The sequence below is a fragment of the Sinocyclocheilus rhinocerous genome, unplaced genomic scaffold (assembly GCF_001515625.1).
Source record: "Sinocyclocheilus rhinocerous isolate Xijiao unplaced genomic scaffold, SAMN03320098_v1.1 scaffold515, whole genome shotgun sequence".
NCBI lineage: Eukaryota > Metazoa > Chordata > Actinopteri > Cypriniformes > Cyprinidae > Sinocyclocheilus > Sinocyclocheilus rhinocerous.
This window is the reverse complement of record NW_015660140.1, coordinates 474,684-491,399: the sequence shown is the minus strand read 5'-3', so window position 1 is coordinate 491,399 and position 16,716 is coordinate 474,684. Positions and strand designations below refer to the sequence as shown.

General features: G+C 37.5%; 2 protein-coding genes across 2 annotated transcripts in view; both read right to left on the bottom strand.

Moving 5' to 3' along the window:
- The window catches only part of LOC107724895 (breakpoint cluster region protein-like), a 48,959-nt gene extending 45,013 nt beyond the window's left edge, over positions 1-3,946 (bottom strand). Inside the window, exon 1 of the mRNA XM_016533988.1 lies at positions 2,035-3,946. Within this exon, the coding sequence (XP_016389474.1) occupies positions 2,035-3,403 (1,369 nt within the window). The 5' untranslated portion in view covers positions 3,404-3,946. The remainder of the gene's footprint in view (positions 1-2,034) is intronic.
- A 1,635-nt stretch (positions 3,947-5,581) lies between these two features.
- LOC107724919 (phosphoglucomutase-like protein 5) overlaps positions 5,582-16,716 on the bottom strand; it is a 26,109-nt gene continuing 14,974 nt past the window's right edge. The window contains exons 8-11 of the mRNA XM_016534024.1: positions 12,842-12,977; positions 12,297-12,480; positions 8,793-8,930; positions 5,582-6,486 (exon numbers count right to left, since the gene is read on the bottom strand). Coding sequence (XP_016389510.1) covers positions 6,343-6,486; positions 8,793-8,930; positions 12,297-12,480; positions 12,842-12,977 — 602 coding nt within the window. The 3' untranslated portion in view covers positions 5,582-6,342. The remainder of the gene's footprint in view (positions 6,487-8,792; positions 8,931-12,296; positions 12,481-12,841; positions 12,978-16,716) is intronic.

The following is a 16,716-nucleotide window of genomic DNA, read 5'->3' as shown; positions in this document are numbered from 1 at the left end:
TCTCCGCTGTTGGTTGTAATATTGGTGAAGTAAATCCACACTTTGCTGAAGAAGCGTTAGCAAACTCTTGAGCAGCACCAACACTACCATGTACTCCGCCATTGTTGTGCATGTTTGTTTGCGCTTGCCTTTAAAATCGACACGTACTGCGCATGTCTACATACCTAACACGTACTACGCATGCCCATGACGTCACCATTTTCAAAGATACACGGAAACAATAACGGTGGCGTTTTCAAAAACTTGCACTTTGACTTTGAAAATTATGCGTTTTCAGTCCCCAAAACGCCACTGTCGTGTAAACGAACAGGCAAAATGCATAAAAAGTTTCCCGTTTTTGGCTGAAAACGTTGTCGTGTAAACGGCCCCTTAGATAGGATGTCAACAACCGCTTAAAAATAACTGCATTTACTATGTACAGATAAGTGCATATGTATTATGTTTATTGTTCTTTAATTCTAACATTATAACATGAATTGCAGTGAAACTGTTATACAACTGAATTTATTTATACCATAGTCCAGTGTTTCCCACAGACTTGCACTCTATTTGTGGTGGCATATATATGCAAATTAATTATCTGCCAGCAGGAGGCGCTGTTGGAGTGGTAGAGATCGAGGTTTCCCTGGTAACGGCTGTACACAAAGCAGTGCTCAGCTCACAAGCGTTGCTTTATCAGACATTACATGCAAGATTAAATTAAAATGACATCCAATTTTCTGAATACAGTCGGTTTCCTTCAGAAATACAGTGATATAAAAACACCCACACTCAATGTATGGGAAACACTGTAGTCTCATAATTGAAGTGTAAATTCCAGATTACATCATTGTCCAGTATTGTACTGTCAGCAATTTATTATAAAAACGTTTTCATAATTGTAACATACATATTTACATACATAATTATTCAGGTGCATGTGTAATAACTTGAGAAAACTTGACGCTACAGCAGCACTTCTTCGTCGCCTTCTTGTCTGATGCACTCAACCAAGCGTTCTAACCAGAGATTGTCTTACTATAGGGGGATGAGAGGGTCTGTATTACCAAAGTCCCTTTAAGGCAAGCCATGTCACTCGGCGGCCATCTTTGAAACGTCTCTCGGGCATGCAAGTGCAGCTCCTATCTCTTTGAATGGGGAAACATTAAATTCTCGAAAACTGTTCGCCAAACTTAAGATTAAATTTCATATTGGAAATCACCAATGAAATCTGACAACTGTCTCATAAATGTTGTTTATTTTAGCTTTAGCTGTTACGCTTTTTCAGCTAATGTTTGCAGGCTTGCCTTCTAGTGGCTTTGTTCTAACCACGACCTCGCCCCTCCCCACCCCCCAACCATTCGAATTTCCGTAGGCGGGAATTATTTTAATGATATTTTAATGGGCCGCTTTATGATATCACAAAACCCTGAAAACAACGCTGTAGTCCAAACGAGCCGTTAGTTGTAGTTGTTGAAAAGGGATTTTTAAAAAACAAAATATCTCCCTTTGGAGTGGACTTTGAGATTTGTAACTTTGTAGATCTTTTTTATGCCCAAACATACACACTACACACTGACTAAAATTCAAAAAGTGAAAAAGCATAATAGGACCCCTTTAATATTTTAAATAACAGTTAATACAAAGTACACATTTTCTAGATAATATCTTAATTTGTTTAGGATTTAGTGCAGTGACAACATAAAAAACTCTTTTTCAAGGCAAAACTATTCTTCAATAGTTTTCCTCACACAATATAAATAGGTCTTTATGCATGAAATGTATACCTACACATGCCATATATATTGTGTATAAATAATCACAAGGAGGTCATCATAATTGTAACTACTTGGTGTCAAAAAGTTTCAAAATGTTAAATAGGTTGCACAAGACCTATAAAAGACAAATAATTGGCCAAAAATGTCATTATAATGGATCTTTGTGCCTTTTCTTATTATTATACTCTCACTGTGGGACAGTGAAATCCTATCAACGTGCCACCAAACAGACAAAAGTAAAGTTACAAAAGTAAACACTGCAAGAATGTTGTCTTACCCAGATCTCCAAGGAAACTGTTGCTGAAGTTGTTGGAGCCTCCATCAGCAGGCCAGATCTTGCGGACACCAACAACATTGGCGTCAGAGAGCGCTAGCTGTTGCTTGAGACGCTTTTGGGACTGTGGGGTAGGGGGGCTGCCACTTTCAAAAGACTGCTGGGAGTGCTGGGATGGAGAGCTACTCTTCTCTCTGTACATTCGGTAGGCGGTGGGGCTCGGGGACACATGGCTAGACTGCCCTGAGGAGAAGTCTTCTTCGCTGGATGTCAGGTTTTCATTGGAGCTGCAATCCGGCGTGTATCCATCCTCAAAACTTCCAGGCGAGTAAGACCGCCTGGGCCAGGTCAAGTGCAGGTCCTCTCCGTCTCCCATAATGCCCCCCACATAAACAGTCGTATAGGGCTGACAGTCTGACTGGTGCCAGTTCTGCTGAGGTGCTCTTCTTCCATTAAGTCTTACTGAACTGTCCTTGACAAACCCAGGGTTTAGATCAGGCTCCTCGTACTCACAGTTGTAACCACTGTCCATGGCTCTTTCATGAGACCGCTCTGGTTTACGGATGTCCCCAAAAGCAGTGGACAGATTACCTGGGACAGAATGCAAAGATCTCTTGCGCTCCATCTGCATAGCTTGACTGCCCAGACTACTTATCTTCCCTGAGACGTCTCTATCATTGACCCGAACAAGACCTTTCTCGTGGTGGTACTCCATGTTGACGTAGTAAGGCCTCTCACTTTTCCCCTCGCCAGATGTTTGAGAATTGGCTCTTCTGATACGTTCAAAGTTTGACCGAAGCGCAGCGACTCCCAACCCCGTGGTGACCTTCTCCTTTGGTGGAGACTCTGGAACAACATCCGCCTCATGGTGCGCAAGTCCACGTCCAGCAATGGGCCTGAGTGGAGCTTCAACGCTCCTTCTTTTGTATGGAGACATCCCGTCAACTTCTCCATCTCTGTTTTTCTGCCTGTCCAAGTCTGAGACATCACATCCCACCACCTCAACACAAGGCTGAGACTCATGGCTGTCCTCTGCTGCGGTTGTGTGCTTCAGTTTGGCTGGGAGACACCTGCTTCCATCAGATTTCTGATGATGGGCATCCATGGACGCTGGCTTACGCTCACCTTGTGAGACCCTACTGAAACCCCATCGCTGAGAGTCATGGCTTCTCCGCTCCTTGGCCAGAAGCGTTTGTAGGTAGATCATTCGAAAGCGCTCCTTGTTCACTTCCATCTCCAGACGCCTAATAGAGTTTCTGCATTTCTCCAGCTCCGGCTCTATGTCTCCAACAGAGTTCAAAGACATCTCAGGAGGATCTGAGTCAGGGAACTGAGCTCTCCATGCTTCCACAAAGCCAACAGGTTCTACCATGATTGCTTACTGCTGGTTTACTTTTTTAATTGGAAACAAATTACATGTTAAAATTCACTTGTTTGTAAGAAAATACACCCAAAGCCACGCTGATTTATAACTTCATATCTGACAAATGAACTTGTCCTGAGAACATCATCTCAACATCTGATAAACACTCACTCAGCTGATCATGGACAGACACACAATGTTCTCCATAAAGACAAAAGAGCAGAGCTGAAACATCCATGTGCACTTCAAACATCTATTGACAACCGCGTTTCATGCCATTTAAATGGCAAATGATGACTGAGAATCCCTTGTAAATACAGATTCGCCTGCGAAATTCACTTCACCTTAATGTTAGTTGATGAAATCTGATTTTTAGCTAATTTCAGTGATGTACCCGAAGAAGTTAGTCCTGTTATTCTCTCAGACGTCCGTATTTCTCAGGTATACGCTGTACTCTTGCAGGGTTTCCACTGGCATCGCTGTCCGTCACTCCATATGATCTGACTGTATCTGCTCTCTCGGTCTCTCTCTCGCACTCAGCGCTGCTGCAGGAAGAGGTGGGACTAGACGAGAACATGATAAATAGCGACTGCACAGACAATCTCAGTTTAAAGACACAGACTCGGTTATTCAGGAACAAAGAAAAAGAAATCGTGCAAAAACCGTTTGCGACGATTAGCTTATTTTCCACTCGTCTATCTGTCTACTCGTCACTGCAACCGCCAAAGCGAATTCACAGAGAAATTCGTCATCATCGTAGCCTATATCGGATTTATTACAAACATATGATTGTTTTATCATTTTAATTGCACACCAGATATTAGTTACCTCACATTGTAAGACTCTGTCAGTATTTCTGAAAAATGTCACTTCTGTAAAATGTTTAAACTTGTTCTATTGTAAATACACCTGACAGTATGATTGTAAACTTCTGTGGCATTTTGTAGCGTCTGTAATGTGAACTTGTCTCCATCTAGCGTTTCTGTATGGAACAGCAGTTTGATCGTTTTGACTGTTGTCCTATTTCCACCTCACCTTTCAAAAGGCCTAAATAAATAAATAAATAAAAGTGAGTGAGTGAGAAATAAAGCTATCCTTTTTGCAGGAAATTAATACATTTATTCAGCAATTGACAGTAAAGGCATTTATAATGTTAAAAATTATTTCAAATAGGCTATATGCAGTTATTTTAAAGAGTCAAAGAACACTGAAAAATGTCTCACGGAAAAATATTAAGCAGCACAACTGTTTTCAACATTGATAATAATAAGAAATGTTAAGTAGCAAATCAGCATATTAGAAAGATTTCTGAAAGATCATGCACTCTCAGGTAAAAAGGGTACAGCAGTTGTCACTGGGGCAGTACCATTTCAAAAGGTACACATCTTATTTACCCTTAAAGAGTGCATATAGGTACCTTAAAGCCTAAAGGTACATATTAGTACCATAATGTTATACAGTATGCCTCAGTGACAGCTTTCACACCTTTTTGACACTGAAGACTGAGGCAATGGCTACTGAAAATTAAGCTTTGCCATTACAGGAATAAATTACACTTTAAAATATATTAAAATAAAAAAAAAAGTGATTTTAAATTGGAATAATATTTTACAATATTGCACTTTTTACTGTACTGATGAAGTCGACGTGGCCTTGATGAGCGGAGAAAAAAAAAACTTATTATTAGACATGTTATGTTTTAGTCATTGTAATTATATTGTCAAATCCATGAATTTATTTATTCTTTAATAAATTCCCTGAAATGAAATGAGAGAAGATGGACATGTACAACATGTATGAGTCTTTGATCTCACTGATTGTATGACAATAACAAGAAGCCAGGACACACAAAAGATAAAAGTTTATTTATGCAATTTTTAAGGTCATTGTATTTATTTAGTTTCATTCTTTTTTTCCATCAAAATAATATTTAAAAGGGAGCATTTGTTTTTCACATTGGAGTCGTTGTTATGTGTACACGGTTTATAAGGGACTTCTAAGAACAGCAGAATTTTGAAACATCCTTGGAAATATCTTAAACACTGGCTCAAAGAAATGTATTGTAAATGTCAGAAGTGTTATATAATAATAATAATATAAATAATAATAAACTTAGAGGCAAGTTTCTTATCAAACAATGGAATGCACATAATCCATCTGACATTAAACAAACTGATTCATGCAGGATTTTAAAATAAAAGATAAAAAAGTACTATGCATTATTTAAGCCGAGCTGCTAGCCAAAAGTGAAAATTTTCCTTTAACTCATTTCATACTTTTATTCACAAAGTTCATTTGCAGCACATTTCAGAAAGTGATCAGAAAATTGCAAATCAGTGTAAGCGCTTACAAGACTGGATGTAGGAATTGTAGCACAACTGTTTATAGGCAATCTTTATGATTATTATTTTAGTGGTTCATTCTTGGACATGAGCTCAGTTCTAGCTGTTGCATAGAATATGATGTGTTTCTAATGTGAATTTCACAGAAATGAGTACATATTGAACGGCATTGCTCCCTCTTTTCATTGATTGTTTTGAATACGTTTGTTTGTAACAGCTACATTGTAAACAAAAGCACACAGTTACCAAATTCACAAGGTTTAGGGTTTAAACCCCATGCATCTGAATCAAAAACACAGAGTGGTCTACATATGTTCTGCTTCTAACCTCATTCTCATTGAATTAAACACATTAAAGGAGCGTTTGCTTGAACATGAAGAAATCACTTTGCTCCCTTTGGATTTTTTAGTGGTTTACATGAGTTTATACATGTGCAAAAGAAAAGAATACCATACAGGGGCCCTTGTAAAGACAAATGAAGAAGAAAAACAAGATAACAAGGAGAGGAGAGGAGAGGAGACGAGAGAAATGATAAAAGAGCAGCAAAATTAATAGTTGGCACATTCTTTGTGATGCTGAGTGAAAGGCACAAATAAAAAAAAAGGATCAGAAGAGTGAGGAAAGTGATTTTGGCCCCTGATGTGCAGTGCTGGATTGGTCACAGGTGATCACATTGGGGCCTCTGTGTCCAGTTCTTTCGTGGATGTTGGAGATTTTCAGAGCAATGGCAATGAGAGGACCCAGCACAACCTACAATGGTCAAAAGAAAGAGTGAGGAAATACGTATTAAACAGACTGCCAGTATCATGAAACAAATGTAATACAATGGCAAACTGCATTAAAGGAATAATTCTGAATCGACAACATTTGATTACCACAAAAATACAAGTCCACATATCCCTCTTCTTAAAAAAAAATAATAATAATAATTTATATATAAACAAAGTGAATCGGGTAAATCCATAAACATTAAAAATTAAAATACTCACCGTTTCAATAGTATAGCCACAAGATGTAAAAAAAATATGCATGTTAACATGACTTAATAGTCAAAGAAATACTCAAACTTTTCTCTATAACGTTATATCCAATTTAAAAAAAATTTTTAAAAATTGACCATGACATTTATTAACAGAATAATTAATGTAAGTGTTTTTATAAAAGTATAAGCTTCACATTTCTGTTTTTAAAGGGGTCCTATTATGCTCTTTTACAATGTCTTGAATTTGTTTTGGGGGTGTACTAGAACATGCTCTCATGCTTGGTGGTTCGAAAATTTTTTACATAATTTACATTATTTACGATACCTTTCTCCCCAGTCTGGCACAAACGGCTCGATTAGTTCTGGGTTCGATGAAGGCCCGCCTTCCGAAAAACGAAATGTGATGTGATTGGTTAGCTATCCCAGTGCATTGTGATTGGCGAACAGTTTAGACGGTGTTTCAGTACTGCCCTGCCCCTTGCCAAAGCAACAAGTTTAGTTAAAGGAACACTCCGCTATTTTTGAAAATAGTCTCATTTTCCAACTCCCCTAGAGTTAAACAGTTGAGTTTTAACCTTTTCTAATCCATTCAGCCGATCTCCGGGTCTTTCTCTGATGCACTAACTCTGCAGCAGCACTTCTTCTTCGTCGTCTCGTCTGATGCACTCACTCAACCAAGCGTTCTAACCACGACCTCGCCCCTCCCCACCCCCCAACCATTCGAATTTCCGTAGGCAGGAATTATTTTAATGATATTTTAATGGGCCGATTTGTGATATCACAAAACCCTGAAAACAAATGCTGTAGTCCAAACGAGTCGTTCGTTGTAGTTCTTGAAAAGGGATTTTTTTAAAACGAAATATCTCCCTTTGGAGTGGACTTTGAAATTTGTAAGTTTGTAGATCTTTTTTATGCCCAAACATACACACTACACACTGACTAAAATTCAAAAAATGAAAAAGCATAATAGGACACCTTTAAAACCAACAAAACTGGTCCCTATCCACGTCTATTGTAAGTGTCTCACTGTAACTTTGATTTTTTTTTAGAAATCGAGAGATGAATCAAACTATTTTTTATTCCATAAACGCTGTCGATTGAGCTAAACTTGTACTGAACCTTTTTTAGAACAATAATGGTCATGGTGCCAAAAATAGAACTTTTTTCATTTAAAAACAAACAAGCAAGCCCTGTCCAGATTAAAAAAGTAACGCAAAAGTAACGTAACGCATTACTTTCCATAAAAAGTAACTAAGTAACGTAATTAGTTACTTTTTTTAATGAAGTAACACAATATTGTAATGCATTACTTTTAAAAGTAACTTTCCCCAACACTGGCTATGACATCTTTGTTTGACTGGACTGATGTAATTCAGAAGCTGGTAACAAGGCATGAGGACATATGAATGATAACAATAATAAATTAATTTCTTCACATGCAGTAGATGACATATTACTCGTATACAAGCAAAACACAAACAAAGTAACTTATCAATAACTCATATGTGGCAAAAGTTGCCAATAACAGATTTTTCTCCAAACATATTACTATATACATGCAAGTTAACTCTTACACTTAAGAAGTGTGCTTTTGTTATCATTGTATAACTAAACTATAGCTAGCTAAGCACATTTATGCCACATTCCATTTGTACTTGGAAGTTGGAAATTCCGAGTTCCCATTAGGACTTTTAACTGGAACACCCTCCCAAGTGGGAGTTCTGACTTGGAATCTCATAGGAATCACAAGAACTCCAACTTCAGAATCCAATATGGCTGCTCAGTGCATCAGCAAAAGAGAAACAGTAGTAATATATTGTTTATTAGCACTTATGTTTGTCTGTGTCTCAAACTCAGTGGTGCACACAGTACTATCCAAACTGTATGTATGGACATGATACTATGGCATTATCTGTGCAAAATACCGCTTTTTATGTGTTTTTAATCGACTGGTATTGCTAACAATGGACACGTCCATCTTGGTTTTCTGACTTCTATACTGTGACGTCATTACCAGCTCCGACACCCGATTTTTTAGGTAAATTTATTTGAATAGCTAAAGTGAAGTGTTCACCTGAGTCTCTCTGTTGTGTCTCTCTGGGTCTCTCTCGTAGCTCTCGGCGTAGATGCGAACAGTGGCCCCGGTTCCAGCACCAGAACCACTGAGCCGGAAGATGATTCGGGACGAGTCTGTGAAGATGATCCTTAGGCCCTGCAGGACAAGTGCAGAAACAGAAATACAGTTCATTTTAGTGCCAACAATTCTGATTGATCATTGAGTTGTTCCTTGAACCTACAACCTTCAGTTACCAGCCCAAAACATTAACTAGTATGCTATACCACAATATAATTTCAAAAAACATTTGGGATGTGAAGCACAAATAAACTGTGAAAACGTTGAACACTCAACGTGGCACAGTCATGTTACGGCTCTTTTAAAATGGAAATTTATGAAAATCTAGGCTGGTTTTACTACTTGGATTTCCCTTGTAATTCATAAAACTATCCACTAGATGTCAGCAAAAACTCTATTCTGAGCCAAACTCTATCAGAAAACTGGTCAGCAGTCCAGTGACAGTTAATATTAGATCAAATTTCGATTAGTTTAGTTCATAGTTGCTTAAAAGTGTATTTAAAAAAGAAGTTTGGCTTGTACCACAAAGTTTCTCCCTTGACCACGCTTTAAAAAAAAGAGAAAAAACATCCCATATCTTATGTTGCTGACATCAAAGGCTGTTCATCCAATCAAACTCAACAGTATTTTGAAGAAATTCATCTGCCATTTGAAAGCACCTGCCCAAATTAGGTAGATGGAAAAGACATGCACTTATCCTCAAAAATACTTTCAGGATTCAGGAGCAACATAGTTTGTGCTGATAACAGTGAATTATTGGGATTATATAACTATTTACAAATATATGTACATTTACAATACATTTACATAAATTGTATTTTTTCTGTTTACACCTAGGTCATGTAAAAAAATTTTGCCTATTTATTGTGCTTATTAATTGGAATTTTATGGACACCCAGTGTTGATGTCTAATTTAAAATCTGGGTCCCAAATCAAAACCAGAACCACTGTTATAGATGTAATATTTGTGTTGGTGTGAGTCTGCATGTGTCATGGTCTCCGACAGCTGAGTGTCTCTTCGGTGGGCCCCTGCAGACACACAGAGAGGAGGACCGGGACAGCTGACACAATCCGACACTGGGAGGAATGTCTGTTGTAATAATACACACTCAGCTGTGGAGACGCCGGCCGGATGACTGAAGTGACTGTCACGGTCGGTGGGAGATCACTGACTGAGCGACAGGCCGTGACCCCATGTCACCAGTGTCAAATCACACCAAATCATGAGGCTCATAAAGAAGAAATGAATCTGAAGTGTACAGTGTCTCTTATGCTCACAAATATGGCACATATTTGATCAAAAATATTATGAAATAATATTCCAATTGAAAAGAAATGCTTTCTATTTGAATATATTTTAAAATGTACTTTACCCCTGTTCTAGCAAAGCAGAATTTTCAGCAGCATTACTTCAGTCTTCAGTGTCATATATGATCCCTCAGAAATCATTCTAATTTGCTGCTCAAGAAACATTCATTAATATCAATGTTGAAAACGGTTGTGCTGCTTAATATTTTTGTGTAAACCGTAATTTTTTTTCAGGATTTTTTGATGAATGGAAAGTTCAAAAAGAGCATTTATTTAAAACAAAAGTAAGTAAATAAATAAATATACTGTCAATTTTGGCTAGTTTATTGTGTCTTTGTTGAATCAAAGTATTAATTTCTGACCCCACAGCTTCTGAATGGTAATGTATAACAACGATTGCCTACCCTGAGATATAAATGAGATGAGAAGTAGATGAGGTGTCGAAACGCAAAGGGTAAAGTGTCAGGCTAATGTCAAGAGGTCAAGGTTTGGCTGGTTAACATCCAGTAACCCCCTGCTGGTAGATGCCACAACTACATCATTTTTGTCTTCGGAGAGATTGTTCTGGAGAGGGAGAAGGTGGTTTCCACAAATTCCAGGTCAGAACAGAGTGAGTCAGCTGGGTAAACTTCAAACACAAGGCTACGCAAGTGTTTATGTGTGTGCGACAGACCACTAAAGGGCTCTGCATCTTGGTACAGCAAATCCAGGCCAGATAAAGATAAAGCATCTACTGAAACATCCTTCTCCCGTTACTATCAAGCACTCTGTGCTTTAGCACATCCTCCAAAAAAGGAGTGAGAGAGAGAGAGCAGCTGAATGAAAATTTTAACAGAGTCTCGGCACGTGTATATTGTTCATTTCAGTCATGCCGTATATACCGTACACACATAAGCAGCTAAGTGTGAATGTAGATGCCCAAACAAGGAATCCCACTCGAGTCCGTGTGCACAACAGGACGCGTGCCCTACTAAATAGCGTATAATTGCTGAGCATAAAACCTTAATGCTTAACAAACCCCTGGCAGCTCTTTATATGAGCGACTAAGCTGCAAAATCTCTGACATTTCCCCATTATCTCAGATGAATAAGGTGCACTAGGGACCAATGCGCACATTTGTTTTCATCTCCAAATCACAAGTATTTACACGGTTCATTTCAAATTAATTAAACACACATGTTGTAAAGATTCATTTTCTTTTGTTCGGGCAGTTTAAAGCATGATCATGTTCGTAGTTTGGCTCTCGTCTCGTCTTGCCATAATACAATACAATGCAGTACAATATAATTTTTTTCATCTAGATGACCTTTGCCATCATTAAACACTCACTTAAAGTTCATTTAAAAAAAAAAACAATAATAATTTAATAACACTGTTAAATGTAAATCTCAAAATGAACATCCATTTTATACTGCACATTATAAAGTTGCCCAAATTCACTTGTATCATCTAAAACAGTTGATTTTTTCCCCAAAGAAAGCAATACTTTTGTTTAGCAAGGATGCATTAAATGTCTCAAAAGTGACAGTAAAGACATTTATAATGTTACAACAGATTTATATTCCATGTAAATGCTGCTCTTTTGAACATTCTATTCATCAAATAATCCTTAAAATAATGTACCACAGTTTTCCCAAAACTATTAAGCAGCACAACAGTTTTCAACATTGATAATAATAAGAAATGTTTCTTGAGCACCAAATCAGCATATAAAACTGATTTCTGAAGGATCATGTGACACTGAAGACTGGAGTAATGATGCTGAAAATTCAGCTTTGCCATCACAGGAATAAATTATATTTCAAAATATATTCAAATAGAAAACAGTTATTTTAAAGTGTAATAATATTTCACAATATTACTGTTTTACTGTATTTCTGATCAAATAAATGTAGCCTTAATTGGTGAGCATAATATTAACAAAATCTTACCAACACGTGCTGAACCCAGCAGAAAACATGTTGAAAATGTACTGTAAAACTATTTAGCAACACAATATTTTGCTGTTGTGAAGCAACATTTTCTGTCTCCTAATTGAATGCATATGAATGGACATTAATTTAGCAGAAAGTCTACTCTAGTGTGACTGCAATTTGACAGGTCATCTCTCATGTTCTCTCGAAGCGTTGAACTGACCTGTTTCCTGGACACACTGCCGTCCACTGGGTCAATGTACTCAAAATTATCAGCCTTCTCCACACTGTAGATGTTATTGCCCACAGAAAACTTCTGAGTGGTAAACGCTTTATCAGTGATAACAGCTTCCAGATCTCTCATGAGGTAATACGCTGCCCTGCTGTCCACCCCTTCATAGTCAAACCTGTCAGATAGAAAATAAATACAACAAACACTATATTAGGTCAATGTAAATGAAAGATTACAAACATAACCTAATAGTACCTAAACTGATAAATCACGGTTTCGTGACAATTTGGAGAGCTCCCAGGATTTTCACATGACATCTACAAGTAGAGCTAAATATGGTGAATATGGGAAAGGCAAAAACAATCCAGGCACACATTAAAGAGATTATGCCTACTCTACTCTGTCTCATAGGAAAAGTCATTGAGAGGGTGGGTACTGTAAGTAAACACAAATAAATATCCTGAAATGTCACAAGAGATATGAAGACTGATGATAGAAATGAAGCTTGGGAAGATGCTGTTTTGGGTTTAGCTCACCTGCAGAAGTAGTTGCGTCCCATTTTGGCCCAGTGATCTCTCACTATTTCTTCCACCCCCTGCTTACGCACTGCCAGGATGGACAACCATACCAGAACTGACCACAGGCCGTCTTTATCTCGGATGTGGTCTGAACCTAAAAGAAAGAGATAAAATGAGTCATATTTTGATATTCAGTTTACACTACTGCACAAACATTTAGGGACGGTAAGATTTTTTATGAACCGTAAGATTCTTATGTTCACCAAAGGTGCATTTATTTGATCAAAAATACAGAAAAATTGTGAAATATAATTACATTTGAAAATAACTTTTCTATTTTAATATATTATAAAATGTAATTTATTCCTGTGATGGTAAAGCTGAATTTTCAGCAGCCATTACCTCAGTCTTCAGTGTCACATGATCCTTCACAAATCATTCTAATATGCTGATTTGATTTGTTGTGCTTTATATTATATATTATATGTAATATATTATAAAATGTAATTTATTCCTGTGATGGTAAAGCTGAATTTTCAGCAGCCATTACCTCAGTCTTCAGTGTCACATGATCCTTCACAAATCATTCTAATATGCTGATTTGATTTGTTGTGCTAAATTATATTTTTGTAGAAATTGTGATACATTTTTTAGGATTCTTTGATGAATAGAAAGTAGAAACAACAGCATTTATTTGAAATAAAAATCGTATGTAACATTATAAATGTCTTTACTGTCACTTTTAAACAATTTAATGCATGCTCACTGAATAAAAGTATTCTTTAAAAAAAAAAAAACATACTAACCCCAAACTTCTGAACAGAGCAATTTTGAGCTATTTAAATAATAAAAGTCTTGAACACAACCTAAAAAGCCCAGATGATTCATGTGAGACGGCTCTAAATCAGGAGATGATAATGATAAAATGAAAGCCCTCACTCCCCTGGTCAACTCTTCATCTGCTAGATTTATGCTCAACATCTTCTCTATGACGTTTGTTCTTTGATCTGGTTTATTTCATGTAATCATATGTCAGGAAAGTGTATCCGACAGCTGCTCTCTGTGTGTGACTAATGCTGGAGTATTGAAAAATGCTCAGGCCTACCGCATATCACATCAGCAGCCAAAGACTGTTGTAAGCCAGCATAATGTTGTATAATTAGTTTTGACCCCTAAAATCAGTAAAACACAATAAAGTTCACTTCAAAAGCAGATTTTAACATCTTTCAGCTTGTCAGACTATTATCTGCTAACTTTCCCTCAGCCTACAAAACAATAAGCGTGACGCAGAAGCGATCTGGTTCACAGCCAAAAGGGAAACTTGCTAAATGCCAATATTCCATAAACACTCAATTTGTACCAGATACCAATACTATGAATGCATAGTATATGTATGTCTAGCAGTCGAGAACGCTTTGTAAAAAAATCGACTGACAGGAAGGGAAGAAGAAAAGTGACCCATGACAGCAGAGTAATCCTGAAGCAAAGTCGGAACATGGTGAATAATGAGCAGGCTGCTCTTTTGACACCTACAGACAATGCCTCGTGTCTCACTCAAGGTCTTAGTGATGGTGTAAAACCCAGAGGCTTTACAGATCGACCCTGCTGCCTCACAGAGCCAAGCGCCTGTCTGCCCAGCAACATCATTCATCGCCAGTTGCTTATTCCACATTAAGCTGCCAACCATAACACAACCATTCAATACCATGCAGGGGCTCACCTTCACATATGGGAGTTCCTACAACTATACACTCTCAGGACAAAAGTACAAAGCAGTCACTGGGGTGATACCCTAAGGTATCCCTACATCTTTTTACCTTATTTACACTTAACTGGTACATATTAGTACCTTAAAGGTACATATTAGCTCTTTAAATATATATTTTAGTACCTTAAGTGTACATATTAGTACCTTTTGAAAGGGTACTGCCCCAGCAAGTTTTGTACCTTTATCGAAAATAGCAGAGGACCTAGGACAGATCCTTGTGGCACTCCATATTTTACTGGTGATAATTGAGATGACTCCCCATTTAAATGAACATGTAAAAAATCTATACATAAAAGTAATTTGAAAAGTAGCAAATATATATTATGAATGTACATTAAAATGTTTCAGTTCAACTCCTGAGACATAAAAGGGCACGTTGTTAAAGAAACATCCATTAAAGTCCTAATAACTGCATGCTTATCTTGTTGATCAGATGAAGGTTTTGACTGAATTAAAGGGATAGTTCACCCAAAAATTTAAATTCTGTCATTAATTACCCTCATGTCGTTCTAAACCCGTAAGACCTTTGTTCATCTTCGGAGCACAAGTTAAGATATTTTTTATGAAATCCGAGAGTTCTCTGATCCTGCATAGACAGCAATGCAACTGAAATGTTGCCAGGCCCAGAAACGTAGTAAGGACATCGATAAAACAGTCCATGTGACATCAGTGGTTCAACCATAATTTTACAAATCTACGAGAATACTTTTTGTGTGCAAAGAAAACAAAAATAGCGACTTTATTCAACAATTCTGTTTAACCGATGTCCTTACAATGTTTCTGGGTCTGGGAACATTTCAGTTGCATTGCTGCCTTTGCAGGGTTAGATTTGTGTTCCAAAGATGAACAAAGGTCTTACAGGTTTGGAACAACATGAGAGTGAGTAATTGATGACAGAATTTTCATTTTTGGGTGAACTATCCCTAAAAAGCCCATGTTTTATTCACCCTCAAGGCATCCTAGGTGTATATGACTTTCTTCTTTCAGATGATTCCAATTGGAGTAATATTAAAAATTGTCCTTGCTCTTCCAAGCTTTATAATGGCAGTGGGTGAGTGTTTTTTTTCAACAGTCCAAAAGTAGTCAAATAAAACGCACCCATCCATAATAAAACGTGCCTCACACGGCTCCAGGGGGTGAATAAAGGCCTCCTGTAGAGAATCAATGCGTTTTTGTAAGAAGAAAAAAAAAAAAAAACACCAACAATTTTCTCTCACTTCTGTTAACTGTCGTACACGGAAGCCGTTCTGGGTGGATGACTTGAGGGTGAGTAAAACATGGGCTAATTTTCATTTTTGAGTGAACTAACCCTTTAACTCATTTTTGGGACTAAAGAACTATAACCACTAATTTGGAATAAATCTCTTTCCTTCTCACTCCTTCAACAACTTCTTCTGTGCCCCCACCCTGTGCTTTTGTGAGAAAAGCAGAGGAGTAGTCGTTTGCTTTTGCCAGCAGAAACCACTCTCACTTTCTCACTATTTCAGATGATTCACTATCCTTTTATAGCAGAACACTGATAAAGAGCTACAGTTTGGACGTGCTCAGAATGCATGTACTTATAAAGAACTACATCTGAAAATGTCAATGAGATAAAACGTCATAATGATTCTTTAAAGGGATAGTTCACCCAAAAATGAAAATTCTGTCATTAATTGCTCACCCTCATGTCATTCTAAACCCTAAATCTTCGGAACACAAATTAAGACATTTTAGATGAAATCCGAGAGCTTTCTGACCCTGCAAAGACGGCAACGCAACTGAAATGTTCCCAGGCCCAGAAAGGTAGTAAGGACATCGATAAAACAGTCCATGTGACATCAGTGGTTCAACTGTAATGTTATGAAGCTACAAGAATACATATGCATCATGGTACTGTTGTAAACACGTGTCGAATTCTGACATGGAAGAGAAGAAAATGTTGAATAAAGTTATTTTTGTTTTCTTTGAGCACAAAAAGTATTCTCATAGCTTCATAAAATTAAGGATTGAAACACTAGTATCACATGGACTATTTTAACGATGGCCTTACTACCTTTCTGGCCGAATGTGGTAGTTGTGTTGCTGTCTATGCAGGGTCAGAAAGCTCTCGGATTTCATCAAAAATATCTTAAAGGGGTCATAC